The following is an 18009-nucleotide window of genomic DNA, read 5'->3' on the forward strand; positions in this document are numbered from 1 at the left end:
CATTTTCTAAGCTGTACTCTAATCTATTATCCAGAACCAGGGTTCATCCACCTTAATATTCATGAAAATAGTCCCTAACAAAGTTCAAGATTACAATTACATTGCTATTATTACTATAATGTATTACGTTATAAAAACACTGTCTTCATAGTTACTAGCCTGTCAAAATTATAATAATATGTATTCTTACAAACGTGATACTCTAACTCTAATTTGGAGGAAAGCAACTTTTAGATATCATTAACAATTTCTGTTCAGAACTGTCAAGTCAAAGGACGGGGTTTCTCAGTGTCCCCATTTCATTATTAAATGAAAGCATACATAATGCAGGAACAAAATTCCTTTTCTACTAGAAGGCAAGCCTAACATACCAATGAAACTTAGATCAGCACCTGACTGAAAAGACAATGCTCCCTGAGGATTCAATTCTGAATAAAGGCATTCTGAATGAGACATTCTGTCTTATCTTCAGTTGTCACTCAGTGGAACTCCACTTTCCCCTGGAAATAAGTCACTACCAGTCTACGTCGTCCTTGGTTAGGGTGGTTAGCAAAACAGAAAAAGAGGGTAACGGGGTGAAGATGATTCTCCTCCCTTGTGGGAGTAGATGAGAACAAAGTTGCCTGGCGTATCTTTAAGGCAGGGGAGAAAAGTAGAAGGTGCTCTCTGTAGATACAAGTGGTCACAGAGTGAAAGCAATTGATAGAGTTCCCAGAAGAATGACTCAACCTGGCCCTTAAGAAGATGGACAGGGTTGAGGGAGGTGCAACTGCATGAAGGTAGTCAAAAGGTACAAACTTCCAATTATAAGATAAATAAGTACTAGAAATTCAATATATAACATGATAAATACAATTAACACTGCTGAATGTTATATACAAAAGCTGTTAAAAGAGTAAATCCTAAGAGTTTTCATCATAAGGAAAAAAATTTTTTTCCATTTCTTTATTTTTGTATGTATATGAGATGATGCATGTTCACTAAACTTATTGTGGTAATCATTTCATGATGTATTAAGTCAACTCATTATGCTGAACAGCTTAAACTTATAACGTGCTATATGTCAAGTACATCTTAACAAAACTAGAAGAAGAAAAAAAAGAAGATGGACAAAGCCTTAAAAAATAAAAATTCAAGTTCCAGTAAGGTATGTTTAATTTTAACAGTCTAAGAAGGCATACAATATCATGTTCATCCAGTTCGCTGGGGACATTCACCTTCATACTTCAGGCACTCTCAGGCCCAGGGGGCCAAATAAAAATGAGGGGGTCAAAAAGAGATTTAACACAACCCTTTGGTGAAATGATATGGCAACATGAAAAGTACTCATAAAACACCTATAGCCCAAGATGCAGCATCAGTACTCCTTGGAATTTATCCCAAGGGTACAACTAAAGGAAGAAAAAATATTATTGGCACAGTGATGTTAAGTACACTATATAAAAGAGAAAAAAATTTGGAAATAACCAAAATAGGTTAAGTGCAATCAGTTGACGAAAAGCTAAGCAGCCAACTAAAATAATCATGAAGATTATGCAACAGGGAAAAATATGCACACATTAATGTGAAAAAATTAAAATTACTCAATGAGAGAAATACTTAAATGCCAATAACTTGAAAAGAATAAAATTAACACAGTGATATTCTACACTGTAAAAATATTGGTTTGGCCAAAAAGTTCATTAGGTCTTTTCTGTAAGATGGCTCTAGTAGCACTTAGTTGTCTTTAACTTCATTCGAAACAATTTTGTTAGATTGTATTGTGACAGCTGTCATATCAGGCGTGCATTTTTTTAAAAAGCTTATCAAAACTGGTGAATTTTTGTGTAGCCATTTTAATATTGAAGATGGAAAAAAAGCAAAATTTTCAGCATATTATGCTTTATTATTTCAAGAAAGCTAAAAACACAACTGAAATGCAAAAAAAAAAAAAGATTTGTGCAGTGTATGGAGAAGGTGCTGTGACTGACTGAACGTGTCAAAAGTGGTTTGCAAAGTTTCGTGCTGAAGATTTCTCGCTGGACGATGCTCCACGGTCAGGCAGAACAGTTGAAGTTGATAGTGATCAAATAGAAACATTAATTGAGAACAATCAACGTAATACCACGCAGGAGATAACCGACATACTCAAAATATCCAAATCAAGCATTGAAAATCATTTGCACCAGCTTGGTTATGTTCATCGCTTTGATGTTTGGGTTCCACATAAGTTAAGCAAAAAAACCTTCTTGACCGTATTTCTACATGCGATTCTCTACTTAAACCTAACGAAAACGTTCTGTTTTTAAAACAAATTGCGATGAGTGATGAAAAGTGGATACTGTACAATAAAGTGGAATGGAAGAGATCGTGGGGCAAGCAAAATGAAACACCACCAACCACACCAAAGGCCAGTCTTCATCCAAAGAAGGTGATGTTGTGTATATGGTAGGATTGGAAGGGAGTCCTCTATTATGAGCTTCTTCCGGAAAACCAAACGATTAATTCCAACAAGTACTGCTCCCAATTAGACCAACTGAAAGCAGCACTGGATGAAAAGCATCCGGAATTAGTCAACAGAAAACGCATAATCTTCCATCAGGATAATGCAAGACCGTGTGTTTCTCTAATGACCAGGCAAAAACTTACAGCTTGGCTGGGAAGTTCTGATTCATCCATGGTGTTCACCAGATGTTGCACCTTTGGATATCTATTTATTTCAGTCTTTACAAAATCCTCTTAATGAAAAAAATTTCAATCCCCGGGAAGACTGTAAAAGGCACCTGGAACAGTTCTTTGCTCAAAAAGATAAAAAGTTTTGGGAAGATGGAATTATGAAGTTGACCCAAAAATAGCAGAAGGTAATGGAACAAAACAGTAAATATGTTGTTCAATAAAATTCTTGGTGAAAACGAAAAACGTGTCTTTTATTTTTACTTAAAAACCGAAGTAACTTTTTGGCCAATCCAATACCTCAAAAACAAAAAACCTATCTAGATGAGAAACAGAAAGCAAGTTTACCTTGAGCTAGTCTTTCCAGTCGTTTTCCATGCTCTGGGGGTATTGCATACCTAAAATTTTAAACACAAATAAAAATTTTAGATTTATAATTGTTTAGCTAGTATCCTAAGGACATCTATTCCTAAATAATGTCATGTAAAAAAAAAGTCAACCGCAGAGACTTCCCTGGTGACTCAGTGGTTAAGAATCCGCCTGCCAGTGCAGGGGACATGGGTTCAATCCCTGGTCTGGGAAGATCCCACATGCCACGGAGCAACTAAGCCCACGTGCCACAACTACTGAAGCCTGCATGCCTAGAGCCTGTGCTCTGCAACAAGAGAAGCCACTGCAGTGAGAAGCCCGTGCACCACAACTAAGAGTAGCCCCCGCTCGCCGCAACTAGAGAAAGCCCACACGCAGTAACGAAGACCCAATGCAGCCAAAAATAAAAAATATATAAAATAAATAAATTTATTTTTAAAAAAAAGGTCAACCCCAAACTCCACTTAGATGAACTAAGCAGAGATTAGAGAACCAAACACAGAACTGTATCTCTTGGACACTAAACAGAAGAAAAATAAACTTAAATCACCTATTTCAATGTCCCAGCTCACCATTCCAACCACATTTTACACATTAAGGAACAAAGGCCCAAGGCCAGCAAACTGCTTGGACAAGGGGCACCTGGCCACAGCATGGAGTTTAGACCTCCCTTGTAACACTCACAGCACCCCAGCGATCCAGGGCTATTTTTGATTGTATATTTTTTGTTTTGCAGTTGGTTAGTTTGGCCTTTGGTTTTAAGCAAAAAAAAAATTTTTTTAAGTTTTTGGTTTTTTAAATGTATTTATTTTTGTCTGCATTGGGTCTTCGTTGCTGCGTGCGGGCTTTCTCTAGTTGCGGCGAGTGGGGGCTACTCTTTGTTGCAATGTGCGGGCTTCCCATTGTGGTGGCTTGTCTTGTTGCAGAGCACAGGCTCTAGGCGCACGGGCTTCAGCAGTTGTGGCTCACGGACTCTAGAGTGCAGGCTCAGTAGTTGTGGCGCACGGGCTTAGCTGCTCCGCAGCATGTGGGATCTTCCCGGACCAGGGCTCAAACCCGTGTCCCCTGCATTGGCAGGCGGATTCTTAACCACTGCACCACCAAGGAAGTCCAAAAAAAAAAGTTTTCTTTAAAAATAAAAACCTTTTAAAATGTTTTTTACTGACAAGCAGGATAGAACATGAAATTATTATAGTAACATTTATATCTCCACCAAACCTTTATAAGAACACTGTACTTTTCAAATAGATTTTAAATAAAAATTTACCAGCCATAAAAAAGGCAGCTTTGATTTATTTCACAATTACGTGACTTTTAAAATCTTGATTATATAAAAAAGAATTGTTGGGAATTCCCTGGTGGTCCAGTGGTTAGGACTCGGTGCTCTCACTGCCGGGGCCTGGGTTGGATCCCTGGTTGGGGAACTAAGATCTGCAAGGCATGTGGCACAGCCAAAAAAAAAAAAAAAAAAGAAAGAAAGAAAGAAAGAATTGTTCACCCATGGAAAACAGAAATTCTTCCTCAAGTATTACTCATTTCTAGTTCCTGGTGTTTTCAAAAGTTACATACTTGATTTTATTTACTGTGAACTTGGTAACAAATTTTAAAACAATAATCTCAAGTTAAGTGATCATTTCATGTTTTAAATAAGAGTATGTTACTCTTCAGACCTACATTTGCTGTTTACTAGCTCAATATATATTAAGTACAAGTTACTTTTTTACTAAAATAACTTTTCTCATTTTACTTAACACCACACTTGGTTGCATTTAATGCCACTGATAACATATGCAGAACTTAATTGGATCCGTTGTAACTAGGCAATTCTCTAAAAGAAAATTCAACCATATATCCTGTTGCTTCAGGCACTGTTAATGAAATTATTCCAACTGAATTGGGGAGATAAAATTTTAGCATAACTAAATGACAATCACCGAACGTGTATTTATACACTGGCCACTTCTCAACAATTTTTAATCCCTGGTTTACATTGCCAAATATACCCAGAAAAGGACACACACACACACATACACATGCATGCCCCAGACAAGCATAACATACATGCTAACACATGCACGTGTATACACACACAGGCATGCACTCATGTAAGGGTTGGACATGGAGATATGTATATATCCAGGTTCACTTTTTTTTTTAAATGGTATCAAAGTTAAAGTTCATTAACCCAAAATTCAACCATCTGCTCACAGAAAACATAAGTAAATATAAATGTATATATAAATATAAATATAAGGATAAAAAATACACTTGACATAGTCTTTCAATTGATCTTCACAACTCTATGACAAAAATCACATAGCCAACACATAGTAAACACATCTCTTAAAAGGGTTCTAGTAAAAATTCTCTGGAGGCTAATCATCAGAAAGATTTTTTCCATACATTACACATGTATCAAAAATTCTTTAAATTAGACACATGACTTATAAGGCACTGAGCGTGTCCCCTCAATGCAGTTTGACCATTACAGGTGGGCGCCCACCTTCTGTTGTACCCTTCCAAACTACCCTCCATGGTGTGCCAAAGTCATCTTTGCAAACTACAGATCTGATCATGACAAAACCCTGGGCCTTCAGTGGCTGACTTACCTGAAGGATAGAAGCTGAACTTTTTTGCAGGGCACACAGACCTGCTGCAATCCTGACACCTCTTCAGTTGCACCTACTGACCAATGTCCCAATCAAATCCTGCTCTTTGGTTTACCAAACCACTTGAATGCCCTTCCAGTGCCTTTGTTACTTTATACCTCCACCACTTTCCATCCCCTATTTCTGGGATTTACACACCCTTACCATCCCTGTCCAGCCAACAAAACCTCCACTCCTTTTTCTCCACTCAGCTTGAGTCACCCCCAGGGAGAGCTCCACACTCCTCCTTTTGCTCTATCAACCATACAGAAGACAGGTTTCTACCATGGTACTCAGAATTTAATTTTTTTACCTTTCTGCCTCCCTCTCTCCTTTCAACCTCCCTAGGGGCAAGGACCAGTGTCTCTCCTAGAACAAAGCACCAGAAAAGCAGATGCTCAGAAACTATGTGCTTGACTTTTGTGGCTCTCAAAATGATAAATCATGTTCCTCACCCTCCAGGATGGAAGATGTGGAAGGAGAGGAAGGATACAGCAATAAGAAAAAATCATGAAAGTGGGAAATTGGAAGAACAGGTAAGAAATTATATAAGCCAATACCTCATTTCCTAATTACAGGGTCAGCCTGGCATACTCAGGATCATCTCTACTGGTTTCAACTTCCTAATCCGTTCAAAAACCTAATTCAATCAAATCTTTCTCCCAGGACTCTATACTTTTAGTATGGTCTCCCCATTTTGCCTTGCCTCTCTTCATCCCCCCTGGATCTTACCCTGTGAAGGACAGTGTGCTCAAGGTAGATGGGCAGGACTGGGGCACTTAATTTCCACTTAAATGGCATGGGGCAAAAATAAGTTCCTGATATAACTGCCCTAAAAACTTAGCTCCTATAAATGTAGCAGCCAGCAAAGAAAAGTATCATCTAATTTCTTTATAAAAAGAAAAAAAAATGGTAATAAATACAAGTCAACCAGAAAAAAGTTCCAGCTTCATAAGAATGTTAATATTTTTCATCTAAACAATTTTAAAAATAAATATAAGCAACTATCAGAATATAACTGAAACAGAATGCCCTGAACGAGAGCAATCATAGGGGGGGATAAAAGCCCTTTAAAACCTGAATCACTCATATGCTTTTAAGAAGTTTGAAATCCTGCTGCTCTAACATACAAGGTTTTATTGTATTAATTTCTGTCTTCTAGTAAATTCTACGACTTCATGGAAACATTAAGCAATTCTCAGCATTTATTTGGAAATAACAGCATAAAAATACTGCCTACCTGCCCACCCATCTGACCGTTTCCCATCAGCATTTAGACATGCTTATCTCTTCTGCCTCAAAAAAATACCTTCTCTGGGCCCTTCATCCTGCTACCACCCATCTACTTTCTTTTCTTCCCTTTACACACACCACTTCCAGTACTTGCCTCATTTTATCCCATTCACCCTGGAGTCCAGCTCAATCTGGATCCTATTCCCATCACACTCAGTATGACTGCTTGGACAAAGGTTGCCACGTTGTTTAGTCTTTACCTACCTTGTCCTCTCTGGAATTTTCAACTAGCTCCTTAAACACTCACTTTTCTTGAGTTTGATGATTTAAGTCATTTCCAGTGCTTTTCTACCTTCTGCTCTTGCCAAACCTACCTTCTGGCTGCCTAACGTTCCCCAGGGCGCCACGCTTTAGTGCTTCCACATTCTTCCCTAAGGGAACCACCTTCCCTCAAGCCTTCAAGATCACCCACATGTTGCTGAACCATATCTCCATCCCATGTGTGTCCCTCTGAGTTCTGCACTTCAAAAACCAGCCAGCAACTGAACAAATCCATTTAGCAGCCCTCAAACACAATTTGTCCAAAGCTTAATCCTCCAGCATCTTCACGACAGACCTGCTTCTTTTACAGAGCTCCTCATCGAACTGCCCAGGAAAATGGAATTTGTCTGTGGTTGTACTCCCCTATCTAATCAATCCCCAAGTTTTATGTGTTCCACCTGTTACTTATACAGGAGAAATCTCATGAACCTGTCTACATTTCTCTATCTCAACTACAACTGCCTTGGTCCAGGCACCATTCTGTCACACACATCATTACAGCAGCCTCTTAGCTAGTCTTCAGCCTTACCCTCTCTAGTCCATGTAGCCAATCAGTTCATGTCACTTCCTTCACTTGTTTAAAATCTATCTGAAGCAGGAACTGGTGACTAAGTAGAGGCAAGCTAGAAGGTCCGTTTGCATAGGGGTTTATTACAGACAATTAGTGACCTCAGTCAGGGGAGTCCTAATTCTATGGCTCTGACCACCTCCTAGACTTTTCTGTGAAAGTATCCTATCACTTCAAAAGACTCACAACAAACAAGATCAAATTTGTGATTTCCCCCTTTAAGTTGGTTATCTCCCCCAGCTTCCCCATTGCAGTTCAGAACTCCATTTGCCCTTAGCATCCCATACTGGAACGATCAGAGTCACCCCTTCTTTAATTGGTCATCCTCTCTGCCCCCACTGCCAGTCACAAGTCCTATCCACTCTACACCCTCAAAACCTCATATCCACCTCCCTGCAGCAAAACTTCAATTCCAACCCTGATCTGCCCCAGCTAGACCATTACCGTAACTAAACTATCTATCTCCTTGGGCAGCTACAGACCTCATATCACTATCGTAGGATAAAAACCTTTATTCCTTACTGCTTGGCTTTCAAGATGCGCCCCACACACACACACACAGTTTAGCCACAGCCACAAATAGCAGCAGTCCACTCTCCACAGTTTGGACTATGAATTATTCTATCCCTCACAGGGGTTTTTTGACCTCACTCCTCACCACAAACAGCCCCTCCATTCTGCTTCAAATCCCATCTTCCCAAGCCTTGCCCAGATTCCACCTCCTCCTTGAGGCTTTCCCTGACCACTGGAAATCTCGGCAACCCTACCCCTTTTTGTCCTCCCAGAGCCCTTCCGTTATATTTCTCATGTAGTATTTATCATCTACTACTTTCCATAGCTAGCTGCCGTGTGGTGTGCATAAATCACTTCTGTCTGGATAGGCACTGAGTTCTGTGAGGGAGAGAATGCCTACCACCACCCAGAAATTTTCACACAGATTATCCATTTTAACCTACCTTTTATAATGTGTGTCTGCTTTATAGCCAAGCACTCTATTCTGTGCCACCACTGCTCAGTTAGGCAGCTAATTCTTAATTCTTTGAGGATATAAATGTGTCTCACATTTTTTTGTGTCCTTTGAAAACCACCAAATAAGATGCCGACCATTGTATACCCTCAAGTACACACTGGTGTGCTGAAATTACTCACTGTTCAATTAACCTTTAGGACAGTGTTTTTGTTTCAGATATAAGGAATATTGCAAACAGTTCTGCTAACGTTAAGAAACTATGAATCACTAATGAACTATGAACACACTAACTAGATATTTACAGGGTTGTGTTTTATTTAGAACCAGAGTCTTTTATAACTAAGGGGGGAAAAGATCTAATTTGAAGGCCAAGGAAAACAGAATAACCCCAAGTACATCTTTGGGTGGTCTTCTCATAGACCTAAAATGATGTTATCCTGGTGATGGTAATACAAATACTATCTTTAATGGAATATCAGATTGATATTTTGAACTGTCAGTAGGTAAAGCTGTATTTTTCAAAATGTACTGGATCCATTCCTCTGATTCAGACTTGCTCTATGAACTGGTCTCTGCACTTCTCATTTCAAGATATGCTCAGTCCATTAGTCTATCAGAAGTGTTTACCAGCACTACTAAAGTGTACCTCCTATTTCTCAGATCATCCCCCAAGGGCTCCCTAATATCTTTTGGGAGCCCTGGGGCTGTCATAATGTACTTAGAAATCAATGTCCTCAGCTGTCCCGCTTGCCCCTACCTTTGTCACTGTGCTGTCTCACACAGGCAGCTGCAGAGGTCCCTGGCCACTGGCACCTCCCACCGGCCCACTCCCACCACACACCCCCGCCACCCTGTGACATCAAGGGCAGTCTTACCAAGCCCAGGGCCACAGAGGGGAGATCCCCTTCCAGGTCCAGGCCACGCTCAGGTAGGTCAGTCCTGAAACACCACTGCCCTCTACTCCGTTCCCCTAACGGAGGCTGTGTGTGAAGTGGCCCTTTCCTCCTCCTTTGTATATTTCCTCTTCTTCATGCTGTTTTACTCAGTCATCTCCCATGAAGATTCAGGCTCAAGTCCACAAGGATAGTTTTCTGACAAACAACAACTCTAAATTGACCCTCCCCTCTTTTAGTGGCATAAGTATGTGTGCCTGACTTGCTTTTAATAGTTACTAAAGTGTTGAAGTCTGAGTGAAAAGAATATCTGACCAATAAACATGATTATATCACTTATCACAGCTACCATTTATCGAGCACTTTTAAGACACCAAGCCTTGTGCTAAGATCCTGTGATAAAAGTTCTCCTACTAACACCCCCATTTTACTGATGAGGAAACAAGACTTAGAGGGATTAATTTACTTGAGCAAGGTCGATGACAGAGCTGGAGCCCAACCCCAGATCTGACTCCAAAGCCCAAGACATGCTCTCCAGACCCATATTCCATTCCTGTTTCCTCATCAGTCACAGGAAGATGCCAAGAAGAAGGAAGTGACAGGTGCTACCAAGCCCGTCCCTCCCAAGGACATATCCACACCCTTTACAATGATCACTGCAATCACTGTAGGGTGATCCAACTTTTAGAAGAAAAAGTTTTCTGTCTGCTAACAGGCCAAGGTTCCAATATTCACACAGAATAGTTCTCCCAGCTATCCTCTTACATTTACCCACTTTTAAAATTCACAATTGAAAAAAAAAAAAGTCACTAGCCTTTGAAACTAAAGCTATAGTACACACCAGGCAAATGATAATGACATTTTAAATATTGATAAAATGCAGATACAAAGATACAAACCACTACTCAAAACTTTTCTTTAGGGCTTCCCTGGTGGCGCAGTGGTTGAGAGTCCGCCTGCCGATGCAGGGGACACGGGGTCGTGCCCCGGTCCAGGAAGATCCCACATGCCGCGGAACGGCTAGGCCCGTGAGCCATGGCCGCTGAGCCTCCGCGTCCGGAGCCTGGGCTCCGCAACGGGAGACGCCACAACAGTGAGAGGCCCGCGTACCACAAAAAACAAACAAACAAACAAACAAAAAAACTTTTCTTTAGTTCTTGTTATAAAAAACTTCATGAATCAAAAAGTAAAGTGCCTAAATTATATTTCACAAAACTCAATATTTCTGAAGTAATTTACAATATACTTTTTAATCAAGGCATATTCCTGTGTCAAAAAAAAGGCTGAACAGCTATAGATTTTATATGTGTGATTATATTACATTTTCACATTACTGATGATGTTAACAAGTTTTACCATTTGTTCATTTATTAAAGTTTAAGTATTAATATTTTATATTATGAAGTCTCATTAGTTAACTGTGGAAAACAGAACACTGCTTGCTTCATTTTCAGTTCTTAAAAATAGATGAATGTGAGAAACAGAACATGTGACTGTAAGGGATGCTTTGGTAGGTGCCCAGCCTCTCCTTTTCTGGATGAGGCCCTCAGCACCTTCACCAAAGGGAGGATCCTTGCCCCACATCCCGCTCACCCAAGGTCTCATTCCCTCCCCCAGGACCATGCCCCTGGCGAGGGAGGGGATGGTGGCCCATATGCAATGAATGGTCCAAGCCCGAGTATTAAGGCCTGGCCCTCTTGCCTCCATTCGGGGCAATTCTGAAGGGCCCTGCCAGGTCCAGAGCTGCCTCTGAGATCTGCCCAGGGCTCGAAAGCAGTCAACTTTCCCTTCTGCCTAGTCCTGCCTTCCTCCCTCCCCAAGGCTGCTGCTTCCAGCACACAAATCTGAGTCTCAAAGTTGGCTTCCTGAGTGACACAAGCTACAACAAACAATTACAAAGAACATATTTGTAAGCAGATGTCTCTTAAACACCAGTCCTGAAAACAGAAGCTGGGCGTCTCTAACTATGACCCAGAGGACAAGGTGTTTGAACTGAGGCCCTACAGGGACATCATATAAAAAGCCCCTGAGGAAATGAATTCAGCCAGAGCTTTGCCTCACCCTTATGCCACCTGTGGCCCATTTCCAGACAGAGCAATTAAATGGAAAAAAAAAAAGTCTAGCAGCCACATCTGTAGACATTCATAAGTAAGGCAACTGCAGCAAGAAAAAAGGTATTATAAATTATTAGTTGATATGACCCATAAACAACATAAAAGAAATCTTTATGTCTTAATACTGACCTCTCCAAAATACTCAACAGATAACATATTCAGTAGCAAAGTGATTTTTCAAGTACTAGATGATAAAATGACTGATTTTCTGTTTTCTGTGGCACCCCCAGGGCCCCAGGGTTTCCTGAGGGTACCTCAAGGAAGGAGTTGGTAAGGGAGAGGGTCCCACCAAACACATTTCAGCCAGGTCAGCTGTGCCTTTACTTTCAATTTTATATAAATTGCCCTTGTGAAGAAATTTTCAAATGGAAAGTTTGAGAACCTCTGTGCCAGGCCAGTGTTTTCCAAAGTGAGGACCCATCACAGAAAATTTTTTTCTGGTTTATGCATAAATATTCTGTGTAAGATTTGAATTCATGTAAGATTTGGATTCCAATAAAATTTTGTTAAGAACAAGTGTTCTGCTACTGCTAGAAAATAAAGGGGAGGGTGGGGGTACTAAAAGCTATATTTCTAAACTGTAAGTTTCATGAAGACCATTCTGTCCTATTCACCATGGTATCGCTAGCACCGAGCCCAGTACCTGACTGGTGGGTGGCTCAATAAATGTTTAGTGAACAAACAGGAAAGAAACAAACAAACAAAACCAAAAGTCACCGAACACAGATGCAATGTTTTACAGGATCAGGCATTAATAAAACAGAAACAAACTGCCACTTCCAGAAGAATCAAAAATATAGTAACTTCAAAAATTGGTTATAAACAAAAACATGCCCATAAGAAGCTATTTGTCCATATCAAAAATTTTCAAATCCAATATTTTCCCAATGAAAAACAAACTTACCTTATACAGAAATCTTCGGAGGGCGGTATCCTTTCCAAGTGATCATTTATTCAAAGGATAATCGTACCATCCATGAATAAGATAAAGTAGCTTAAAGAGTTCCACTACAATTGGCTTACAGTGTTCTACCACAATTATCTCCAACAAAGTAGTGAAGCATTTTCAAGGAGATTTCCTGTGATTGAAGTTTAATCTTCAAGGGAAAACTACCTACACAGCCACTGTACAGTTGGAAACCTCTTTGAAAATTGAGAGGCTTTCAAAAGTGCACTTTACACAAAGCAACCAAGCTACCCAAAGACAACTCAAGCAACGTGCAAAAACCAAACAAACAAAAAAGGTATACAGCCTTAAATTTAAAAAAAAGAAGTATTCACTTATATGTGGATTTTTTTTTTAAAAAAGATACCAATTCACAGAAAAAGAGATCAGACTTGTGGTTACCAGAGGCCAAAGGTGGGAAAACGCAGAACTGGAGGAAAGTGGTCAAAAGGTACAAACCTCCAGTTATAAGATAAATAAGTACTAGGGATGCAATGAACAACATGATGACTATCGCCAACAATGCTGTATGATATACAGAAAAGTTAAGAGAGGTAATCCTATGAGTTCCTATTACAAGAAGAATTCTTTTTCTTTTTTTCTTCATTTACTTTTTACTGTATCTATATGAGAAAATGAATATTAGCTGAACCTACTGTGGCCATCATTTCACAATATATGTAAATCAAACCATCATGCTGTATGCTTTAAACTTACACAGTGCTGTATGCCAATTATTTCTCAATAAAATTGGGGGGGCGGGGAGACAGTAAATAGTCACATGTTTCTGCCAACACCTGACATTCCCTAAATGATGTTAATATTTACTCAGGTGGGCTGAGAGAGGTAACTTATAAGAGCAAAAATGATGAAGGCAACCCATCTAATTCAAGCCCTTGTTGATGTATAATGCCTTGCCAAAGAACATTCACTTTTCAAGGAAGATTGTTAAATGGGCTCTTTTTGGTCTCTGCTCAGAAGATCATTTCAGAGATCATACAATTGGATGCTATGTCCTCTCAGAAATATATGTTATAAAATAACATTCCAGAAGCTTCGTGCACAAATCCTTAAATAAAGAAACCACGTATGGAGCCCCCACAAGTAATTAGTCATTTGGAGGAAGGGAAGAAGGGATGGACACAACATTTGGCTATATTAAATTTGGAGTGTATTATCTGTGGATTTCTCTTAGGGAAGCTATCAAATCTGTTATTATCGCTGACAATCAAAATACAGTAGAGGGTCTAAAACTTTCTAACAGGTTTTTGTAACTTCTAAAAATTTCCTGTACATCAGGTCAATTCTGTACAAGGCATCACACAAGATACGTGACTATATTATTTTATAGGCTAATTTTGTAATATATGCCCATAAGAAACCAAGAAGAGTATTATAGAAAGATCAATAAAGACTGAAAGAAGCATGCCGCACAGCTCCCTGGGGGCCTGATGGTTAGGATTCAGCACTTTCACTGCAGACCGCCGGGTTCGATCCCTGGTCGGGGAACCATCCTGCATGCCGCACAGCATGGCCAAAATACAAAAAGTAAAAAAATTAAAAATTAAATTAAAAAAAAAGCATGATGCTGTAGGTATGTGATATACAAGTTAGCAGATCCCAAAAACAGAAGCAGAATCCTGCTTCAATAATTAAACAGGCCTATGAGCCTATGGTGGTGCCTGGCTCGACAAAGGTGCTATGGTGCTGCCCTGAAGAAGCAGAAAGTCTCCTTGTGGAGACAAGACCAAAACACACAAACCAATGAAAAAAAGAGTTCTGAAAGAACAGGACATAAAAAAGTGGTAAAACTGACTATTAGAACAGGACATAATAAAGTGGTAAAACTATTAGATATTGTGACTATTTAAGTCACCAGAAAAGAGAGCAATTTTGGTTCAAGTCGTCAGAAGAAAACTTAACAAATTACAGATTCTTTAGTTTCAAGTCCAGTGTAAAGATTTATTTTTGCCAATTGCCTCTACTTTGAGTAAAAGTTACTGATCAATTGCTAGAAATGCTTTTAATAAGTTAAACAAACATACATTTTAATAACTTTAATATTCTAAATATATATATTCATTCCATCTTAAGGAAATATCCCCACAGGACATCTTTTCAAATCTTACAGAAAATAAGTTAAGAGCCAGTTAAAGTAATTGAATCAGCCTTCCTAAAATTTTTAATCAAATACTTGAACATTTATTTGGGATTTTCTTTGCCTTATATCTGTAGGAGACATCGAGTTTTATTCCCTTTGTGCAGCATAATTCAGGTAATAGCACTCTCCTTCTTAATGGAGAAACATCTCCTCCAAACACAAACATGTAATTCTAACGGGGGCTGCCATTCTTTGTGCCTCTGCCCTCACCGCCACAAAGGCAGGCCTGTGACCCAAGCCAGGACAATCCTAATACCTTCCTATCCTTGGCCTCAGTGATTTAAACAAGGGATTGGTATAGAATCCAAGCCAGGAGATTCCATGGTCCCTCCCCAAATGGAGCAGCTTTCCTTTCTAGTGATACAGGGAGAAATATACGAACCAGGGAGAAAAATGAAGGCAACATACAAAGAGAAGTGGGGCCCAGAATCCAACACACCCTGGCAACTTCCAAGGGTTCCAGACGTTTCTGACCATTCATGGCTATGTGAGCCAATTAAATTCTTCCTTTTGGCTAAGCTGATTCATAGTGAGTTTATATTTCAAGGAGCCAAGACAATTTCAACAAAACATTCTCAAACCAGAAGAGACATCCAATGCAGACATTATTTTTTAAATGGATTAAAAAAGGTTCCAAATAACACGAGAAAATGCATGAAAATTAAAGTAAAAATTAGTTGACCCGAAATACCAGAAGAGTAAGGATTGTGTTATAGCCTTCAGAAGCTAGGCTGGTCCCCATCCTAGCAGTTCTTATCTGATAGGTTTGATAGACAAAGCACTCTTAGCTCTCAACAGGAACAGACTTGCTTTTTCCAAAACTTCATTTGAGGGGACTGAAAGTAAGCCTCTAATTGAAGAATCATCACCCATTCCCTAGAGGAAGACAAAACCCTCAAGGTAAAACTCGTTCTTTCTAAAATGTGGGGTTTTCTCTCTGATTTCAAGTAGATTTCCAAGGGATATCTAAAGAACAAATCTGAAGCAAAGGAAACTGGGCCAGTGGTCTCTCCCACTCTCAACTCCAATGGTTCCCCCATCCAAATAACTGCTATCAATTATAACAAGATTAGAATCTAGCCACATTTTACCCTTCTGAAAATCTCTTTTATGCCATAGTTTTGTCCCAAAGTATAAGAGGCTGGTTTCTCTTTTGGCTCTGCAGAAAATCTCATTAAAAGAAAGTTGATGGTATAAACAGGAAAGACAGGCACACTTTCTTCTCGCCTGTTCCTTCACCTTTACTCTTTCCTTTTCTCTTTAAATCTATGAGAAGAGTCAGACAAATAAAAGTTAAAAATCCCAGCTGCAAGACTCACTAAGCGCCAGTCTCAGAGTCCTTAGTTTACAAATGTGGCCAAAAAACACCTACCTGAAACATCTGTTGTCTGGATTACCTGAAATGATTTCTTAAAATGATTAGCACAGTTCCTGGCACACATAAAAGGTACACACTAAATGAAATGGAGTCACCAAAGGTAAAGAACATACTTCACCATCCTAGTCAAGACCTACACCTTGAAAAGTAAGCTGACAAAGAATGAACACATTTGGGGTCACAGAAGTAGAGTTTATAAATCCATTTGTAAGCCTACCTGCAGAAGTGCAATCAAAAAAAAAAAAAAGCTGCTTTCCTATATGCTCAAGTCAAAGAATAATTTTTATAAAACAAATATTAAGTAATAAATATTTTCTACAAAGTGCTATCTAAAAGGCAATATTAAACAGTCTGAAAAGGAGGATGAGAAATACGGAGGAAAAAGATAAGCTAAGCAACATAATTTGTGAACTGCTATATCTGCCACAGTAATTTAGCAAGGCTAACAGCACTAATGCTTGTTTTCCATGAACTACATAGTATATAAATTTGCATTAACCTTCTGATTTTTCCCTAAGAGTTACGGATTTGATTCAGCAATCTCTTTTCATTTAAAGGGTTTTCTGGAGTTCTTGTAGGTGGTGACGGTGGTGGCTTTAAGTGAAAGAGTAGCAACAAGGAAATAGGCATCCTGAAGGAATTTACAAGCCCCTGCTATGCTTATCAGAGGTATCAAAAGTACTTAATTAATATGTTTAGATTTCCTGTATGAGAACCCACAGTCGCCAATCAGTTAGTGAAAAGGCATTTCATCTCATCACTTCAGGGAAATGAGTGAGATTTATTTTCAAAATCACAAACACTAGACCCCACTGACTTTCCTTAAAAAACTCGGTGCTGAGCAGGGGTCTTTGGGACTCACTGTTTGGACTGCAGGTATGTGTGTGTGCACCAGTGTGGTTGTATTTATCTCCAAGTCAGGCTCAGGTCTAACTAAAATATTATCCATCTGATCATGGATATGATCAGATAATCATGGATATGATATCATATCATGGATATGATAATATTGCTTCCTGTTATCTCTGCACTCTCTTTCTTCCAACAAATACAGCTAGCAGCTGAGTACAAAATTAATACCATATTTCTGGGGTATAGTTCCAATTTTTTAAACCTTTTTAAATAATATTATCTCAAAATATATACATAGATATGCCTAGAAGTGATCAAAATAACTTATGCAATTAATTTTCTTAATACTTCAATTAAAAAATATTTATAAAAGTCTATTTTTCTTTGTTTTATTTTTATTTTATATTGGAGTATAGTTGATTTACAATGCTGTGCCAGTTTCAGGTGCACAGCAAAGTGATTCAGCCATACATAGACATATATCTTCTCTTCTTTTTCAGATTCTTCTCCCATATAGGTTATTACAGAACATTGAGTAGAGTTCCCTATGCTACACAGTAGGTCTTTTGCTTATTTAGAGGTCAAATTTCTCTAGGAAGAATAATTAAAACCAGAAGCAAACCATTGTTAATTCCAAGAGTATTTTTTCTATAGAAACCATCAGAAGGATACAGCTTTTACCATTATTCAATTAGTCTTAACATTTCCAATTAGAATACATTAATGAGTCTAAACTTACTGAACAGATAAGTCAACAACAGGAGTTAGTACTGTATGTTGTTAATTCAATGTATTATTAAATAGTATCAAGCTGTCCAATCCCTAAAGTAACATTCTGCTCTGGGTGTTTAAAGGAAAAAACCTCAATAAGGAATTCCTTCAGTAAGACCATTCATTGAACAAA

At 38.9% G+C, this 18009-nt stretch overlaps 1 protein-coding gene across 4 annotated transcripts in view; it reads right to left on the minus strand.

The window, feature by feature from the left end:
- KDM4C (lysine demethylase 4C) overlaps window positions 1-18009 on the minus strand; it is a 398973-nt gene that overhangs the window by 304846 nt on the left and 76118 nt on the right. For all 4 annotated transcript variants that reach the window (XM_081237192.1, XM_081237191.1, XM_081237190.1 and 1 more), the window contains exon 6: window positions 3001-3050. In XM_081237192.1, coding sequence (XP_081093318.1) covers window positions 3001-3050 — 50 coding nt within the window. The remainder of the gene's footprint in view (window positions 1-3000; window positions 3051-18009) is intronic.

Source organism: Mesoplodon bidens, assembly GCF_964165515.1.
Source record: "Mesoplodon bidens genome assembly, chromosome: 6".
Lineage (NCBI taxonomy): Eukaryota > Metazoa > Chordata > Mammalia > Artiodactyla > Ziphiidae > Mesoplodon > Mesoplodon bidens.